Source organism: Orussus abietinus, unplaced genomic scaffold (genome assembly GCF_000612105.2).
Source record: "Orussus abietinus isolate OABI.00-Male unplaced genomic scaffold, Oabi_2.0 scaffold257, whole genome shotgun sequence".
Lineage (NCBI taxonomy): Eukaryota > Metazoa > Arthropoda > Insecta > Hymenoptera > Orussidae > Orussus > Orussus abietinus.
In genome coordinates, this window is record NW_019394410.1 from 19,521 (window position 1) to 38,008 (window position 18,488).

The window sequence follows — 18,488 nt, forward strand, 5'->3', positions numbered from 1 at the left end:
GTTTCTTTCATGTCACCTTAATAGCGTGACGAAGGGATTAAGCCGAAGTAACGGATTGTCAACACTTATTATTAAACAAGCAATGTCCATGTTTCATTGTCGCGTCCATTTCCCCCATTTACGGTGCGTTTAAGCGACGTCGGATTGAACGTTGTCTCGTTTACGTGATTTACCCGCGAGCGGAATCGGCACAGCAAGGGCGGAAAGCGCATTTGTCCTCAGCATCCACACACAGATGTATCCGTGAACGCACACGTGGCGATCGATGGTCGTGTCTTTCAGTGTCCGGATCCGCTGCGATCATTCCGCTCTGCAGTATTCCATCCCTGAAAGGAGCACCAAACACAATTGGCGGGATTCTCATTACGTAGGGGAAAAAAAAAGGGATCGTCGTTTCAGGAGAGATACGGCTCTCGGATCGTGGTTCATACCAGGTGTCACCGATAAGATCCAATCGAGATAAGCGCCGACCCTAGTGTTGACCCCCGGCTTCTCGGAGGCGCAGATACCTCCATAGCTGATAATTCCCACGCTGACCATCCTCATTGAGCTAGGGTCCTGCCACAGCACCGGGCCGCCGCTGTCAAACTACAAATACAGCAGGAACTTGAAAATCGATTGAAATGTTTGTAAATAAAAAATCTATTAATACGTTAAAATCCCCCGTGAGGGAAAATTAAACCAAAGCCTCCTCACCTGGCAAGAGTCCTTCCCCGACGAGTACGTGCAGATCTGGTTGCTGGTGACCTCCTGGAAGTCTCTCCTACAAACCGGCAGCGAGGTCACGTTCAGGATTACCTTCTGCAGAGTGTTCGAGGACGCCCCCGCGAACTCCGTGGTGCCCCAGCCTGCGTGAATTCTCGCCGTTAAAAAATCAGCACATCAGCTTCTAGGTGTTCTGAAACGGTACGCACCCAGCACGACGACCTTGGAGCCGCCGAAAGAGTCCGATTTGTGGTGGAACGGGAGGCAGGCGGGTCCGACCTCGTTACTGAAGACGATGTTCTCGGCCACGGTCACGACGGCGATGTCGTTCGCCAGCGAGGCGCTTTGGTACTCGGGGTGCACCAGGTAGCTGGCCACCCTCAGCAACTTCGAGGCGTTCGTTTCGGCTCCTGGAGTGGTGTTTCAGGAGATTATTTCATACGGATACCGATTTAAGTACCTACTAGTTGCTACCTACCGGTCGTTAGGTCGTGATCACCCACCAGGACGGCCAGCTGGTTGAAGGGTCTTCCAGCGACGCAGTGCGCCGCCGTGATGACGTGCCTGTTGGAGATGATGGTCGCTCCGCAGTATAGAAGCCGCTGCACCGAGTTCACCATGCCGGCCATCATCGGGTACTCGTTCACGCCGGTCTGTTCTCCCCCGACGATCTTCGTCTGCGTCAAAAGTCGCCAAGTTTTTCCAAGAAGTAGCGTCTGAGAGCTTACGAAGGGGCGGGAGGCGCAAAAGACTCGCGAGGATGGTCGCCTCGACCAGGTCGGGCGAGCCGTCCAGCGAGTCCCGGTACCTGTTTCGTCCAGCCGCACTCGCAGTTCTCCCCGTCGTCCTGCGTGGCCTGCAGGGTGCAGAGGAACCGACCCCCAGGTGACCCGGACACGATCCTCAGGAGCACCGCCAGGCCGGGCCCCATAGACTCCAGGGCGAAATTTCCTCGACCGCAGTAATGGTGGTCCTCCGAGCCCGGGATCTCCACCGTGAACCGGTCACCGCTGCAGTCGCGGGTCTACGGTCAATTGATTAGGTTCTCGTCCTTATCTCCCGGATCGAAATCGAGACGCTCATTGGGCCAAACTGATTAACTTGACAAAATATAAAATTTAGAAAAAAGTAAGCATCAATCAAATGGCACTCAAATGAAGAAGACTCTAAAGCCGAAGTTTATCACCCTGACCCGTGAACTGCTCGACTGTTCTTTTTTTTTTTTTTAACGTTTAGATTGCCGACAGAAATTATCTAAGTTTTATATGGTTCCCTGAGAACTTTTCACGTTACAATTTAATTTTTCTTATTTCTCCTAGTCTTCGGCATTTTAATGAGAACATACTTACAGCCGGTAACTCGAACTCCTGGCAGCTCAGTCGAACTCGCGTTGGACTCGTGACCCTCCATCTGCAGGATTTCGGGCCCGAGTAGTTGTCAGGATAGTCAGGATTGAAGACGTAGTACGTCTTGCCGAGTTCCAACCTCTGGTAGTAATCGCAGTCGGTGTCGATGGCGTCCGCGACTCCCAACAGAGCCAGGAGGACCGTGGCCAGGAAGCCTGGTACCACCTGGACACCTGAAACCATCTCCTCGTTAGCTACATCCTAAGAAACCTCTCCTTCTCGCGAGGAGACATCCTGGACATGAATCCAGGCATATGACGCCAAAGCGTATCCTAAATTCCAGAAGATAGACCCGAAGTTCGACCACAAGCGAAGAGACCCATGGCGGCCATCTTTCTTCCTCCAGTCCACCTCGAATTCTCATGGCTTTTTCCTTTTAAAACACGATAAACCGTAAACGAAAGGATGTAACCGTTGCAAGGTCGCTCAGTGCATTGTCTTCAAGGACATAAGTACTGAAAACGGCGATAATAATTACCGTGTACTCTAAATTATTAATATATCCATTTAGAACGTGTGAAGGAAAAGAAAGATGGCCGCCACTCCTTCCTTCCCCGTCTTGAGCGTCACTTGAGAGATGTTCCATCCCTTTCTGCCTGGATTCGTGTCCTGGAAGCCGAATCTGATACCGCGCGTCGTCGACATCGAGACGTCGGGTAGACGGGACACCTCCCGACTTATCTCCCGAGAAATAGGCCGCAGATTTATGAGGTCACGAGCAAACATCGTGACGTCGACGATTTTCGCCCCCCCAGGCGTATCCGCGCGGAATCCCCCGCGTACTTACGCAACATCTCGGGGAAGAGCCGACTCCTTCCCGGGCGAAGAACTAAGGAAGGCAGCGTCCTCGCGGGCCTATATAGGCGCTCCTAACCGCGCACCGATTGATAACACCTGTGCACATCGCGTATTTCCACAGGTGCGGAGGGGCGCGAAGAAATCGGCCGCGGATACCCTGGACCGGGGATTCCGATGGAAGACCTGCGGGACGTCGACCTGGATTCGCGTCCAGAAACTCACCAGGAGGCGCCTACCTCTCCTCCAGGAACTCTTTTCACCTCTTTCAGTCAAGAGATAACGGAAGGAACGAAAATTTTCGGGACTACCTTTGGTACCAATCCACCAATTCTTCACCGACCTGTCGACAGGTAATGAGGGATTACCGAGCAAACGTCGCCACAAGTGTGCTCCTTACTTTCTCGACTGTTTCCACAAACGAGTCTTCCTCGAAAACACGATGCCCGAGATATGAAATCTCCAATTTCGGAGCACAACTACCGGCACACAATTGTGCGGTATTGACAATTTTTTTTTTCCACTGTTTTTTTTTTTCTTTTTTTTTTATCTACCTGTCGAATGGTTCATAATTGATCATAGAACCGTTATCCATTTCCGGAATAATTACACATGCCATCGGTATAATAATTTAAATAATAATCTCGGGACGTTTGGACGAGGAAAACCAGTTCGACGGCTGTCGCGAAAAAAGAATCGCCGATTCCGTTCGAATCGGTATCTACCTCTTTACCGATAGATAATTAAATATAATTTCGGGGTGATTATGGAGTCTGCTTTTGGGGACTGAAAATTGAACGGCAGTCGAGGCTGGGCGGACAAACGCGCAGAATTTGTTGCCTTTTATGACCTACTTGTGGAAGGCCGTTATTCAAGAGTCCTAACACCTTGCTTTGACGTTCACGAGCGGTCGTAAATATTACAAAATTGTCATCGAGCGCTCCGATTGCGGTCCTAATCTATAAGCGCCCAGACCTGCGTTCTGTTCTCTATTTTCTCAGTTTCGTTATTCCGCTCTCCGTTCCATTTTCTCAATGTCGTTATTCCAAAGTATCGGTATTATCTGCGTCCGGAACGTTCGAGCAAATAAAGTCAGACTTGCTGGATTTTTTAATGCATTTTGTGTCGCTGGGTTTTACATCTAAAAAGCAAAATCTGTGCTACCGACTGAACGCTGGTTAGAATAAAACACCTGAGTTGGTATGATGACGCACCGTCTGATGGCGCCACGATGCTGCGCGTCGTTTTGTTCATTAAGTTACCAACGGCTGTTAGTCTGGCCATCATATTCCAGAAATACGAGTAACTGCTTACAGAACGATTTACGTGCCCCAGTTCCGTTTTATCTCCATACATCTCCGTATCAGCCAGTCTATTGATGTGCGGCCCATTTACCCCGGCGCCATCTTGTCTTGGCCAACAATCATTCGTTCCCTCTGCCCTGAAATTTATTTTCTCGACAGTGACGAGTTGATTTATAAATCCGCATACCTTTTCGATTGATATCTCTGGCTGACATTCCGCATCTCTATTGAAATGCGATTTTTTTCTGCTATTATTCGCCATAAACGATCGGCAAACTTGCGCCGACTCTGTCGGTGCGAATAACGAACTCCGATAGATGACGCACTCGGCACGTAACCATGGCAACAGGAGTAACAACATGTGGCCAAGCTAACCTCTACGGTGCTGTGTCACGATTTGGCCTTTTATCAATATCTTTCCACTTTAATACCGAGTTTAGATGTCAGGACCAGCCTTGCCTTATTTATTGGGGTTTATTACCCAGTAATTCACTTTGATATGTCATATTTTTATGGCGGTTCACTCGCAGACATTGAAAGTGTCAAGGAGAAACGGATCAGAAGAAAGGTACTTAAACGTTTCTTTTAAAGTATTAAATTAATAATGTTGTATAAGTATAATGTAGATATTTCGGATTATAGCATAGTAAACTGCACAATCAAGTAAATGACAATGACGTTGAACTGGTTCATGGATCCAAACAGCGTCGCAGGCATACTGCTAAAACAAGATACTCCGCTAAAGCGAAGGATTCCAATATTCAAAGCAGTTATACAGTTGATGAAAAAGAACCTCCCAGAAACAAAGACAGACGACGTCCTTGTAAAGAGATAGACAGGTTCGTTGAAGAAAATAGTTTGCCGAAGACCGAGCTGGAGGGACCAAATGTAAACTTGGGTATTGTGTAATAACTATCCATTTATGTATGTTTTAAATATTTGTAAATCTGTATTGTGGAACGTTATCTGTCATAATAAAAATTTACAGAAGTCATGGAAGAGTTAACGGAAGAAGGTACGATGATAATGAAGTTGCGGAGTAAGCTTCACAAATTAGAGAAAAACTGTGAAGAGATTCAGGAAGAACGCCAGAAGCTTAGTTTTCTCTTACAGCAGCGAGAAACTGATTATCAGAAGCTGCGCTTACATTGCGAAAAGATGGTCGATGCCGTTCAAAGTGTTGAAGATGAAAAGAGTAATCTTATAATAATTAATGAGAAATTCAAGGCTGAAAATACACAGTTAAAGGAAGACGTGACTTTGTTAAAAAGCCTAGTCTATCGTTTGAATGTGGAGTTAGAGAAGTACCAAGACAGATTACAACAATGTGGACAATCGTCTGAAATCAAAAATATAGAAGAAGTTAATACACCTCTTCAAAGTAAGAAAATAATGGAATCTTGGGGCAGAGTCAATACCCACGCATTAGGTCCATTGCTAGATGCTTACGAACAAAGCTTGCTGGAAAAAGATGAGCTGATAAAAACATATGCACAGCAAATTGACATATTTAGTACACAATGTAAAGAAATCATTGCAGAGAATGAAAGTTTACACAAGGAAGTGGAAAATTTAAGCAAGAAGGTACGTATCGCTAAATAAAAATTTGTACGTTTATGTACTTGTGTAATTTAAATACTCTTCTTAAAAATGTGTAAGAAATAAATTGATAGGAAAATGTAATTTTGCAGTGTGATAAATGTACAGAAGAAATTAAAACAGTTGGAACTGATGCTGCCGTGATGAGGGAACAAAATGACCTTTTAGCGAAACAAGCAGTTCAACATAAACAAAAACTGCACGAAGTTCATTCGCTTTATGAACAAAAAGTGGAGTCAATGTCTCGAGATAATAATAAATTGCACGATGATTACGTGGCCTGTAAATCCGAATACAGTACTTTGAAAGGAAAGTATGAAGTGCTAAGTGAAAGTTACGAAAAGTTAAAAAACACCTACGAGAAAACAGTGCCGCTGTCTGTTCACACCTCAGCAGTTGACGAATGTAAAAGGTTGTTTGAGGAATTAAAGTATCAATATGAGGCTGAGAAAAAAAAACTGACTGCAAGAATAAAATATCTAGAAGAAACGAATCCGGAAAACGAAAAACAACTTATCGCAGTCACGACCGAGAGAGATCATCTGAAGAATTTAGTAAAACATCTAGAAAAGAATTTAAAGTAAGTATTTAAATAAACCAATGATCGTCAGCAATCATTAATGATTTTTTCTACAACTTTAGACGAACGCAGCACAAACTGGAGCAGGTCCAGAATTCGGTGTATTCCATTCAAGTATCTCGAGACTCCGTAAAAAGGCAATTAACCAAGACAACTGCTTACTGCCAAGAACTTGTTATCGAGCAGAAGAAACTCTTGGAAGAAAGAGATAAACTGATCGTTCTTCTTCGAGAAAAAGAAAAAGAAAATGAGAACATTCAATACCTAGGTAGCAACATAGCTCATAGGATGGATAATTTAAAAAGTCAACTGCGAGTAAGTTTCAATTTTCTCACCGAACATAATTTTTTTTTTTCTTATTACCAGCAGTGTTGATAACAAATGAATATTTAGATTGTACAGAAAGGAGCTAAGAAGCAGCTGGCCTCGGTCGAAAAGCACCTGAAAGTCCAAGAATTTGATGCAGGCCAAACGAAATCGGAGTATCAGCGAGAGTTGCAGCGACTAAAACAGCTGATCAAGCACAAAGAAGACGTCATAGGTCGATTACAGAGAGAAAAATGTGCGACCCAAGAAAATCTCGAGTTGGTCTTGCGAGCAGCAACCAGTGACGATAAAAAAGTGAAAGATGCTCTGAGAAACACCAAGTTTTACAACGTCTGAAGAAATCAATAGGCTGCCATTAGTCAGTGAGCTCCTCGAATCTATCAATTACATTCTAGTCTGCCACGTACAGAATGCAATTCGTTGTGTTAACATAACTGAGACACACCGATGTAGTGTACATAAGCACATTCTAGTCACTATAATAATATCTTCCTCCAACGGACGGCGATTATCACTCCTGTTGTCTTCGCTCAGGATGTCTTGGATGGAACTCATGCCTATCGAAGCAATGTCACAGATCTCTCCCTCCGGGACGACAAAGCTAACGCTTGCAGGTCTTAAAAAAAAAAAAGATATTCGACGGAGCGCTCGCAAATATAATATTTGTAATTTATTAACGATGTCCCCTGCTTTATTTAGTCGATGACATCAGCTAGTGTAAGTACTTGCGAAGGCTGTCGTCACATAAGAGGGGATAATGACGACAAACGATGGCTAGTAAACGATTTTAAAGACTTAAAGGCACCTCATATAGAAGTGATCTCACTTCGACCGATTTACATGTCAGGCGAGATCGTTTACAATCAGCAATTCTCACTTTGCCCTAACTGTCGTTACGCCGTATAATACTTCTACTTAAACGCCGATATGCACCGTGAGAATCGCCGAGAATTGATGTCTCTCGAAAAGAATTCGATTCAAACAATTCCTCGAAGCGCGGCTACATATCGCATCAGTAACTGCATCACGTGTATATTTTTAGGTATTTATTCATAACCGTAATACGTGTTACAATGTCATTATTCCTTTTTTACGATGTTGGAAGGATAATATAAGAAATAAAAGAGTTTACGTCTTATTCCAAGGCACGTAGTCTTCATCGTCTTCGTAATCATGGAGCCATGAACCTTAAACATGTGTTTAAAGCGTTAATAATTTATAATTAATAGTATTATAGTACTCATGACAACATCGATGTACTCACGCTGACCTTGTATAACATTTTTCATTTAATTAATGGAACGCGCGGCAATCTTGATACTCCTACGCTATATAGAAAGGGTTGCCGTAAGTCGATTCAGCAGAACTTTTCCTTTCATTCGTTTTCTTTTCGCCATTACAAAGGCCTGACGTGGGATATGCGTGTCTGCGTCTTGACACGCGACACGCCACCAGTCAAAACGTCAAGACCGCGTTTACATAACACCGTTATCCTTTATTATTGAAATTTGACGATCCGCTGTCCTAAACACCCGCGACGCCGCGTAAGTCATTAACATCCGACACCTCGTAATTAATGGTCACCACATAAACGAAAGAAATTCCTTTAGCTTAACTTCTTCCGGTGCTGTAACGCGCAAGCATGAATAGCCCGCAAAATATTTCGACTCATCAATTACGAAATCTCCCGTCTTTCATTCCCGGGATAAATTTCTAAGGGAAGCCCACAATGTCCTCAAAAATGTAATAGATTTTTTCAAAGCGAAGGCGAGCTGGGAATCTAAGATGGCGTCGGGTCGGTTCGAATCTACCGCGCAGTCGGGGCGGCGCGCAAGAGGCGTTCGGCCGTCCTCGGCCGTCCTCGGCCTCGATCGGGCGTCCCCGCGAGCGCTCGGGTCCCCTCGGTCGTCGATCCAAAATGTCGTCTGCTAGGCGCGTCGTCTGGAACCGGGTCGGTCGTTGGTAGTTATTCGCGACGCGCACGGAGGCGAGTAGAGGCGGAAATCGGCGTGCGAAGGACTCGAGGTTCGGGTTTCGCGAGTTTCGGTCTCGGCCCCATCGCAAGGGTGCCTCGCGTCCGCGGAAATCCCGAGTGCGTTTCCGCCGCCTAGTCTCGTGGCGTCTGGTCAGCCGCGAGAGACCGTGCGAGTCGACCGTTTGCCTCGGTGGACATTGATTTTTCCCTCCTTTCCTGGCGCTCTCGCTCCCAGAGGACAACCGAGAGCCGCCGGACCGACCTCGAGGACGGGGAATCCGCACCGGTAAGACCGCCTGCCCTTTACGAATTATCTCAGCAATCTCCCCAACGGCTGGCGTCGCAACGTCCCGCCGGAAGGGGGCGCGAGGAAGTACTCGCCTCGCCTCGCCTTCTGGGGGCTGCTCGAGAGAATAAGGGGAGCTTAACGTTCCCCGTTTCCCGAATCGCCTCGGCGCCGGTCGAAGCCGCTCGCCCGTCGACGTCCGAGGGAAGGGAGGCTCGCACGGAAGCGACGACCTTGCGGTAGGTCGAAGGAAGCCCAAGTAGAGACGCGAATATTTACCGGTACGAAGCGAATATTCCAACTCGATGAAATCGAGCCCAACGCGGTTTCGAGTCATCGGGAGAAATTAATTCCAACTACGAATGCAGGAACGAGACCTGGCCACCCGTTCTCACCGAGTCACCAACCGCGCATTATTCGGTTACTCGACTCGTCGTTTTTCGAGTCGTTTCGCTCGCGACTCGCTACGTCGAATGCACCCGGACGCGTTTCTTCCTTCACGGGCTGCCGACTCGAGGCCGAACTCATTTTCCACGTACGGCGGCAATGTTTTCGAATTAACTAACTCCTCGATATTTTCGTATTCGAGCTCTTCGAGATAAGGTATTCGACTCGTTATCCGTTCTTATCGAGTCACTAACCGCGCATTATTAGTTTACTCGTCTCGTCATTCGAGTCGTTTTGCTCGCGACTCGCTGCGTCGAATTAACTACTTTGTCAATATTTTCGAATTAACCAATTAACCATCAATATTTTCCGAGTTAACTAATTTCTCAATATTTCCCAACTCGAGCACACCGAGATAGGGTATTCGACTTTTCACTTCCCTAAGCCCGAGGTACCTCGACCCCTTCCCCCTTTTCGAAGGCGTGGAAGGACCCGGCTTTACTCCTTATTCCAAGGATCTCCTTTTTCACGAGCGGTCACTGGCAATAATACACAATTCACCGTCCTCGGTCCGTGTTTACCTCAGGTCGAATCGACAATTGCGGCGACTCGGTCTCGAGGTACACCCCCCCCCACCTCGCTTCTCTTGCCCAAGATTTTCCCCGCACTCGGAAGTGAAACTACCCAGTGAAAGAAAAATGTATTATTAATTATTCTTTCCCGAAATCCCCCTTACGCATTCGGGTGCCTCGAGCATGACGATATCCACTCTTAACATGCGAAGTTATCCGCACCTACCGTGACAAGGAGTTTCCACTCGAGAAATGGAACAAATGGTTCACCTTTACGCCTCCCTCGTTTAACCCTGCGTTAAAAGTTTCACTCGAAGACATTCGATTGAACTGAACCGACTTATCGTTGGGATTTATCGATGCGATTTATCGCTACAATTTGTCGTTTCGTGCGTGGCCATCTTAAAGTGTGGTATATACGTACCAAAAAGTCGTCGAATTTTCTGAAACTTTAACACGTGATTATGGAGGCCCTAAGGAATAACGCGCTGGTCATGAAATTTCATTTTTTTTTTTCGAAAAAAAAAACTATGTATCTCGGACAGGAAGCAAAAGATATATTTTTTTTTTTCGAAAATTTAAATTTCACGGGCAGCGCGTTTTTCCTTGGAGCCTCCATAATCACGTGTTAATGTTTTTAGATAATTTGGTGCACCCAGTTTGGAAAAAAAAGTTTTATAAATATTTCGACTTTTTGGTATGTATGTGTCACACTTTCGTATCACCTTAAGCGACCGTGTGTCGACGGTTGAGGGTCGATGACCAACTCTTTGTGCGAAGAGGCGCTTTTGTGGCGCGACAATGACATCGAGTTTTGTGAAGCGATACCTTTTGTCCACATTGCGCGTAAACGCTGCGTTCCCGATTCGCGAGTCCAATTCCGCGTGGGAGGATTCGACTAGGATCACGGGAGGAAGCGAAGGAGGCAGAGTCCTCGCTCGAGACGGACGCGACGAGGCGAGGTGACTGATAACGGTCTCTGGAAACGGACGTGGCGGGTCTCGGTGTTTTTTACCCTCGACGGAATGGCTCGATTAGATCGAGAGATCGATAAACGGAGAGGGATCCTGCCCTCGACATCGCCAGTTTTCGGACACGAAGCGATGATGATTTTGATTATCTTTTTTCTTTCATTTTTTGCTGTGGACGAGGTTTCGCGACTTGGGAAAATATTCCTGGATTTCTTGAGTGAGATTTTGTGGGTCCCTGGAAACAGACGTTGCGGGTCTCGATGTCGTTTACCTTCGATGGAATGGCACGATTAAATCGAGAGGGATCCTGTCCTCGACATTGCCAGATTTCGGACACGAAGCGATGATGATTTTGATTATCTCTTTTCCTTTACTTTTTACCGTGGACGATTTTTCGCGACTTGGGAAAAAATTCCTGAATTTCTTGAATGAGATTTTGCGGGTCTCGGTGTCTTTTACCCTCGATGGAATGGCTCGATTAGATCGAGAGATCGATAAACGGAGAGGCATCCTGCCCTCGACGTCGCCAGATTTCGGACACGAAGCGATGATGATTTTGATTATCTCTTTTCCTTTACTTTTTACCGTGGACGATTTTTCGCGACTTGGAAAAAAATTCCTGGGTTTCTTGAGTGAAATTTTGTAGGCCAGGAGGAAAAATGTAGGAATTCAACGCACGTAGTTGGAAAGAGGGGAATGCAGGATACGGATCGAGAATTGCGCAGGTTGGAAAGTTTGGAACGAGATTCCTCGTTTCGGAGAGGTAATGGTATTTGCTCGGAGGGAAAAATCAAGGCTAGGGGATTTTCAATAGATAAGAAGATATCTTGATATTTGGACGAGTCGTAAGGGGACCCTAGGAAGAGGGGAGTAGGCTACGGTGAGAAAGAAAATAAATTCATGGAACGAAAGAAATGGGAAGATTCCAAGCCACCTGAGAATCTGTAAAATCACAATTTTCAAGATTTTCAAGATTTTCAAGATCTTGGGGTTTCGGCCGGTGGCTTAAATTAATTCGTGTGTACATTGTGGAGTGTAATTGGGCTCGTTATTTAACGCGTCCAAGCTCTGAAATGGAAAATCGGAAATTTCTCATTCGGAAGAGGCGCAGCCGGTCCTGCGAGGTTAGGTAATCCCGTCCGCCGCAACATCAGGTGGACGATTTCATTGCGTAATCGGCGATTCCGATTACGCAACTCGTCTGTCCACCCCATTGTCACCTCCGTGCATAACGAATGCGTGCGAACGCGAGCGTTTCGTTACGCGGACGCGGAAAACGCAGAAATGGGGACCGCGAGTCGTCTCCGGAGAGATGGGTCCAAATTTCCCGATAAATCAATCTTTTCTTTTCTTTTTTTTTTTTTTTTCTTCGGGATATAAATAGCGATATCGACTACAGAGTTCGATTGTACGGCACGATCGCGGTATCGGGGATAACGTTTCCCAGATAGCAATTCATGATCATCATGCGATGAGGAAAATCGGTTTACAAACAATTTCCAAACCATTTATGGCCTGAAATATCTGCAATATATGCACGCATATTACACAAAAAATTTGAATGAAAATTTGCTGTAAATTTTTTTTCACGCCATGGCTCAAATATCAGCTATAAACGCTACGATTTTTTATCGGCATCGCGTATGATAAATTTAGCTTTAAATGTGCGTAGAAACATTGGGACATTGCATGTACTTAAATTAGTTTCATATTTAAGTATTTTTGGTCCATCATTGTGAGTTCCAAATGAGGACTCATGAGCGACACCCTCGTGACTTATTTCATGATCTTCATCGGGGAAATGTGATGCAAATTTTTTTTATTATTTAATAATAACCGCGTAAGATAAATTTAGCTTTAAACGTGCGTAGAAACATTGGGACATTGCATGTACTTAAATTAGTTTCATATTTAAGTATTTTTGGTCCATCATTGTGAGTTCCAAATGAGGACTCATGAGCGACACCCTCGTGACTTATTTCATGATCTTCATCGGGGAAATTTGATGCACATTTTTTATTATTTAATAATTATACTATTGTGTACTAGGGTTTAATTAGATGTAGATTCGCGCAATCGAATGACACCGACCGAGGAGCCGTTCCAAAGGTTAGGCGTTTATATATGCGGCCGTTAATTTCCGCAGTCGCGGTCCACGCGGGTCGGCGCCGACGGCGGGTCAAGGACTGTCCTCCTCGGTGAATTCCGAAGAGGAGACTGGGTACTCCTCGTCGAGGCGGAGATCGAGAGCGGATCGCCTCGTGTCGAGCAAAATCTTTCGATCTCGGAGATTTCGAGGAGAGGTCGCGTCATGCGGCGACCGCGCGCCGTGAATCACGATTTCCGCATTCGTCGATTGCGTTTATACCGCGTGGCCAAGTCCTTTCTTCCGAGAATCTCGCGATGAGGAATCTGTAGACGGAATTCTTTCACCGGAAGCGAGACACGTGGAGGAAGTTGGATTTCCTTTGATATCCACGCCGGGAGAGAAATAGGAAATTCGACCGGAGAAATATGTCATTGATTAGGAGACTAATTATTTCATTTAAAATTAACTTATTTGTACGCAAAGTTCCTTCGGAATTATTCACGATTTATGCGAGGCGAATTCCTTTGAAGATTATGCTTTGAATTGAGGTTACGTGACAGTGGCGTCAGAGAGTTCCCGTTCATGAAACTGTTCTCCAAACTGAGTACCCAGAATAAATTAAAACTTTACGATATAAATATGGAGGGTATTAGGAAGGTCCTGAAACTCGTGAGATTTGAATTCTTGAAAAAATTCGTTCATAGATATTTTCTAGATTTTTTCTGAAAAATATTTCCTGAGTTTCAGGACCTACCTTAGGGTCCTCTTATTCATGTGGTAGAGTTTGACACCCAGTTCGGAGGAAAATTTCATGAACGATTGACTCTTTAGATACCACTTTCACATCCCCTTAACATATATTTTTTTTCCCCTGTGAAATGATTTTTTTTTCTCAGGGCATAAGAGTGAGAAAAGGAGAGAGAGAGAGAGAAAGTGAGCAGATCGGTTCTCTCCGTCTCCAGTAGATAGGCCATCGCGACGATTCCCTGCGCACCTGTTCCGCGTAAAAAGAGACATTAATTCTCTTTAATTTCTCCTTCTACTCTGCCTCTATATATATCTCGGTATTCCGGTTCCACGTGTTCCGCCTCCATTTTTCATCCTCTGAAAAAAAGAGAGGAAAAAAAAAAAAAAAGATGGAAACTAAGATTTCGCACGTGTAATAAGTTGTTTCTTGCTTTCAGCGCCGTCCGGGACGAGGGGGAGAGGCGACGCCACCGCCCCGGAGGAGGAGTGACGGGAGACGCCGGGCGTCTCCGTAAACAAACGGGCGGCGTCGCCGAGTGGCGCAGTCGCGGCGATTGCGGCGATTGCAACGATTGCGGCGATTGCAGCGATTGCAGGTCCCTGCATCGACCGCGCCGCCCCCTGTCGGTAGTCGCCGGTCCGGCGGAGGCGAGGTCAAGGTCGGCGGATCGGTTCCGGGAGGAAGCCCTTTCGGCGGGTGGCGGGGGGAGGGGCGCCCGCCGCTTCCGGGAGAGGTCGGGAGAGGTTTCGGCCAGCCGGCAGTCGTCGGGCGACCGCGCGCGCGAGTGGAGGTGGGCCCGCCCCGCCGCGCCGATGCGAGCCCGGTGAAGGACGCGCCGACGATGGGGAGGACCTCGGCCGCCACCTGAAGGACCGAGGAGATGGAGTTCGAGCTGGACGGCAGCCTCAAGGAGTGGGCGAAGGACAAGCCCCTGAGCATCCTGCAGCTGGACCCGGCCGACCGGGCCGTCCTTAGGATCGCAGGTGAGTGCGAACTCTCCTCCACCCCTGACCTCGCGCCTAGGGCCGACCTCCTTTCGGCCGCTACTCGGCAACGACGGGATGCGTCGGGCACGCTCCGCCGACTGCCATAAATAATAAGCGAGCCCGTGGTGGCCGAGTAAACCTTCGGACCAGTGGCTCTCAGCCGCGATCCTACGAGACACGAGATATGGGCTACTCCTCGAGCATTAGGTGGTCCCAAACTATGGATTTTTTTTTCTTTTTTTTTTAACACGTTTCCAGGTAAAAATCGGTGTACACTATGTTGAGGAATTGGTTCCCACCGCTTTTTAACGTAACGTGATTAACACTTCTTCCTCAAAAATGTAATATTTTCGAATAACCTTTAACGTCCTTTCTATACCAGGGTGGTGCGACAACGTAAAATGACTGATAATCGGCCCATGAGTTCTTCCGTACTCGGAGGTGAGGAGTGCGGGATTTCAAAACCCCCTTCGTCCATTTCCTGCCACGAGATGTGGAGTCAGGAAATAAAGAGCGCGGTAATTCGATGTCACCGGACGGAGGAGTTGAGACCATTTAATGAATCGAGTGGAAATTAAATGGAAACGGGAGTCTCCACCCCGTTCGTAGCTTCTTCTCCGCTGTTCGGGAGATTGTTTTATATACTTTTATTATCTTTTACTGGGGAAAATGTACCGCGGGTACGCTTTTTACGATATTACCGGCGAGGAGGCGCGCGCAAGCGACGACCGCCGTATCGAACGCGTCTCGATAGCCCGTCGGCGGGAAAAGGTCGATCGCTCCTCGGCACGTAATTGCACCCCCGCGACGGGGCTGAATCCGACCAGCTTGCACCCCGGGAGGTATCGACCTTCCAGGTCGCGATAACGAGCCGGAGGGTCGACCTTCGTTGCCGGCTTCGACGCTTCTCACCCTCGCGGTGGAAACGCGAGAGCGATAACTAGCTAGTTTTTCTCCTATCAAGAGGGGGGTTCTCATCCCCCTCGCGTGTCAATCCCACCCTCGATGTTCACCCTTTGGTATTTCTTTCTCCGGAGGCCGAAGTGGCACGAATCGACGCGCTATCTCCAGGCTAATTGGGTTATCTCCGTGGTTTTTGGATTTCTCACCGGAGGCGGGGAAAACCGAACACGCGGAAGGTGCGGAAAATGTATTTGGCTCGGGACTCTACGTCTCTCGACCCCGCGCGGAGGGCCTCCGACGGATTCCTCTCCATGTCGCGAGGCCGGATGATCGATGGCGGTGCCCTCGTATCGAGGGAACCGGCTTCGATAGCGCCCGTTATCGCGGGCGGTACGCGAGCGGAATCGCAACGAGCTCCGCTAGGCCCGAGAGGAGCCCGGAGGAGGCTCGCCTTCCGCGCCGGAAATCCCGCGTCCTTCCGGGGCGACGACTCCTCGCCGACTCGCTTTGTCGCCACCTGTTAATTAGCTCCAGGTGGAAATCCAATTGCCCAGGTGCGAGCCACTCGTCGCGCTCAAGTGCTTACTCGAGACGAGGACAGGTGCCGCGGGGACGGTTTTTAAGTCGCTTCGACTACGCACGTCTTTTGGCCATTGTTTCGACTTAGCGCGTCTTTCGGTTATTGTTTCAACTTAGCGCCTCTTTTGGCCGTTGTTTCGACCTAGCGCGTCTTTTGGCCGTTGTTTCGACTTGGCGCGTCTTTCGGCTATTGTTCCAATTTAGCGCGTCTTTTAGCCGTTGTTTCGACTTAGCGCGTATTTTGGCCATTGTTTCGACTTAACGCGTCTTTTGGCCGTTGTTTCAACTTAGCGCGTCTTTTAGCCGTTGTTTCGACTTAGCGCGTATTTTGGCCATTGTTTCGACCGCGTCTTTTGGCCGTTGTTTCAACTTAGCGCGTCTTTTAGCCGTTGTTTCGACTTAGCGCGTCTTTCGGCTATTGTTTCGACTTAGCGCGTCTTTTAGCCATTGTTTCGACTTAGCGCATTTTTCGGCTATTGTTTCAACTTGGCGTGTCTTTCGGCTATCGTTTCAACTTACCGCGTCTTTTGGCCATTGTTTCCACTTAGCGCGTCTTTCGGTTATCGTTTCAACTTAGCGCGTCTTTTGGCCGTTGTTTCGACTTAGCGCGTCTTTTGGCCATTGTTTCGACTTAACGCGTCTTTTGGCCGTTGTTTCGACTTAGCGCGTCTTTTAGCCGTTGTTTCGACTTAGCGCGTCTTTTGGCCGTTGTTTCAACTTAGCGCGTCTTTCGGCCATTGTTTCGACTTAGCGCGTCTTTTGGCCGTTGTTTCGACTTAGCGCGTCTTTTGGCCGTTGTTTCGACTTAGCGCGTCTTTCTTTCTTCCTGGCCATCCCTTCGATCCTTCGAAGGGTGGCGGGATTGTCGCGAAACCCGAGCCCGGTCGATTACGATCGCGTTACGCGAGCTCGTCTGACCGCAGACATTTTTCCCCGGGCCTCGACTTTCCCCCCTGTCTCCCCTCGAGGGCTGCGACCCTAACGAGGTTCATCCTCCACCCTACCTTGCAGTTTTCTCTTTTTTTTTTTTTAATTTTAAATAATTAATTTCCGAATGCATATCGAGGATGTTGGACTAGGTTTATTCATTTATATATATAACCTCTTATTAGGTTTTCCTCCAGTTCGGAGAAAACCCGAAGGACACCCCTTGAACGCCGATTTCGCGTAACTTTAAGGTCGCCCAGGGTGCCGACAGGACGCCGGCTTTAAGGCGCCCCTGGAGCGTTGCTAGGTGCACCGTAATGGCGGGCCGCGCACGCCTCGGTGGTTTATCGACGATATTCCATTCCCCGGTAACTCGGTAGCGTAATTGCGAGCGATTATCTCCGCGCGCGTTGCGCGTGCCCCGGTACCTTATTCCTTCTCGCTCTTCGATCGCCTCCTCCCCCCTCCGTCGCCGAAAATAGAAAACAATTGATCAAGGTTTATCCCCCCGAAAGGTTTGATTTCCAAGGACCATAATTACAACTACCGTAATTATGGCCTTTCCGACCGTTCTCTCTTTCTTTTTTAATTGTTTTAATTTTTCTTACTTTTTTTTTTATGCGCGCTCTTATCATACAGACGTAACAAATGAGACTCGTCCTTCTCCGATAACCTGTCAATTGAGGTTATGTAGCGAAGATGAGACTTATCCGATATTCCGGGGTAGTTTCCGCGGTGAGGCCGTCATCCGGTCGTTGTGCCGAATCGCGGGGGAAATTCAGCATGCGAAAACGTTTGGGCCTACGTCGTGCCTAAAGTTAGGTTAGAGTTAGGCCTCGACGTCTAGGTTAGGTCGGCTCGCGTCGAAGCGGAGGCGGCAACAGGTGCTCGGGTCGCACGGTTCGACGCCCTCCGGTCCCCGCCTCTCCCCTCGCACTCTCTCTTACGGGCCTCGCGATCCTCCCCTCTTTCTCTTCACCCTTCCTAATAATATCCCGCTGTTACCGTTTTTATCGTGTCGATTTTCGACTCTCCTTAAAGATCAATAAAAACGATGGGAAAGGGGGACGATCTGCACCTGGCACGTCACCCAGGTATACATGCACGCGTCTAGAAATTTCTGACACATATATATATATATATTATATATGTCGAAATATTTATAAAACTTTTTTGCCAAACCGGGTGAATCGAATCATTCGTAATTTTGGAGGGCCCTGGGAAGAACGTCGATGCACGTGAAATTCGATTTCGTCCGGGGAAAAATGTTCTTTTATTTATCCCAGACTAGAACCGAGATTATTTTTTCTTTTGTCTTTGTGATGAAAGATGAAATTTCATCGCGTTCT

The 18,488-nt window shown here is 47.4% G+C and overlaps 4 protein-coding genes across 11 annotated transcripts in view; 2 read left to right on the forward strand and 2 right to left on the reverse strand.

Annotated features, from left to right (window-relative positions):
- Window positions 1–48: 48 nt before the first annotated feature.
- Window positions 49–3,003, reverse strand: LOC105694906 (venom serine protease 34). The gene is made up of 8 exons (XM_012416046.1): window positions 2,899–3,003; window positions 2,055–2,284; window positions 1,514–1,729; window positions 1,184–1,382; window positions 915–1,115; window positions 697–848; window positions 432–588; window positions 49–326 (listed from the first exon to the last, which is right to left on the reverse strand). The coding sequence occupies exons 1-8, from the start codon at window positions 2,903–2,905 to the stop codon at window positions 301–303; spliced, it is 1,188 nt and encodes a 395-aa protein (XP_012271469.1). The 5' UTR covers window positions 2,906–3,003; the 3' UTR covers window positions 49–300.
- Window positions 3,004–3,946: 943 nt separating this feature from the next.
- Window positions 3,947–4,579, reverse strand: LOC105694764. Its single transcript, XM_012415711.1, has 2 exons — window positions 4,121–4,579; window positions 3,947–4,047 (listed from the first exon to the last, which is right to left on the reverse strand). Exons 1-2 carry the CDS (start codon window positions 4,569–4,571, stop codon window positions 3,947–3,949), a joined length of 552 nt encoding a protein of 183 aa, XP_012271134.1. The 5' UTR covers window positions 4,572–4,579.
- On the forward strand, window positions 4,134–7,734 carry LOC105694769 (centrosomal protein of 89 kDa). 2 transcript variants are annotated; one of them, XM_012415718.2, is made up of 6 exons: window positions 4,134–4,778; window positions 4,853–5,108; window positions 5,199–5,794; window positions 5,902–6,389; window positions 6,452–6,704; window positions 6,783–7,734. In XM_012415718.2, exons 1-6 carry the CDS (start codon window positions 4,710–4,712, stop codon window positions 7,050–7,052), a joined length of 1,932 nt encoding a protein of 643 aa, XP_012271141.1. In that variant the 5' UTR covers window positions 4,134–4,709; the 3' UTR covers window positions 7,053–7,734. The 2 variants fall into 2 exon arrangements, with proteins under 2 accessions (XP_012271141.1, XP_012271142.1); XM_012415719.2 differs by lacking the exon at window positions 4,134–4,778 and having other exon boundaries at window positions 5,007–5,098.
- Window positions 7,735–8,703: 969 nt separating this feature from the next.
- Window positions 8,704–18,488, forward strand: part of LOC105694779 (microtubule-actin cross-linking factor 1) — a 104,797-nt gene continuing 95,012 nt past the window's right edge. For 5 of the 7 annotated variants that reach the window (XM_023432201.1, XM_012415734.1, XM_012415756.1 and 2 more), the window contains exons 1-2: window positions 8,704–8,977; window positions 14,181–14,727. In XM_023432201.1, coding sequence (XP_023287969.1) covers window positions 14,625–14,727 — 103 coding nt within the window. In that variant the 5' untranslated portion in view covers window positions 8,704–8,977; window positions 14,181–14,624. Of the gene's footprint in view, window positions 8,978–14,180; window positions 14,728–15,112; window positions 15,172–18,488 lie in introns of those variants that run through there. The other 2 variants (XM_023432207.1, XM_012415741.1) reach the window with 1 other exon arrangement.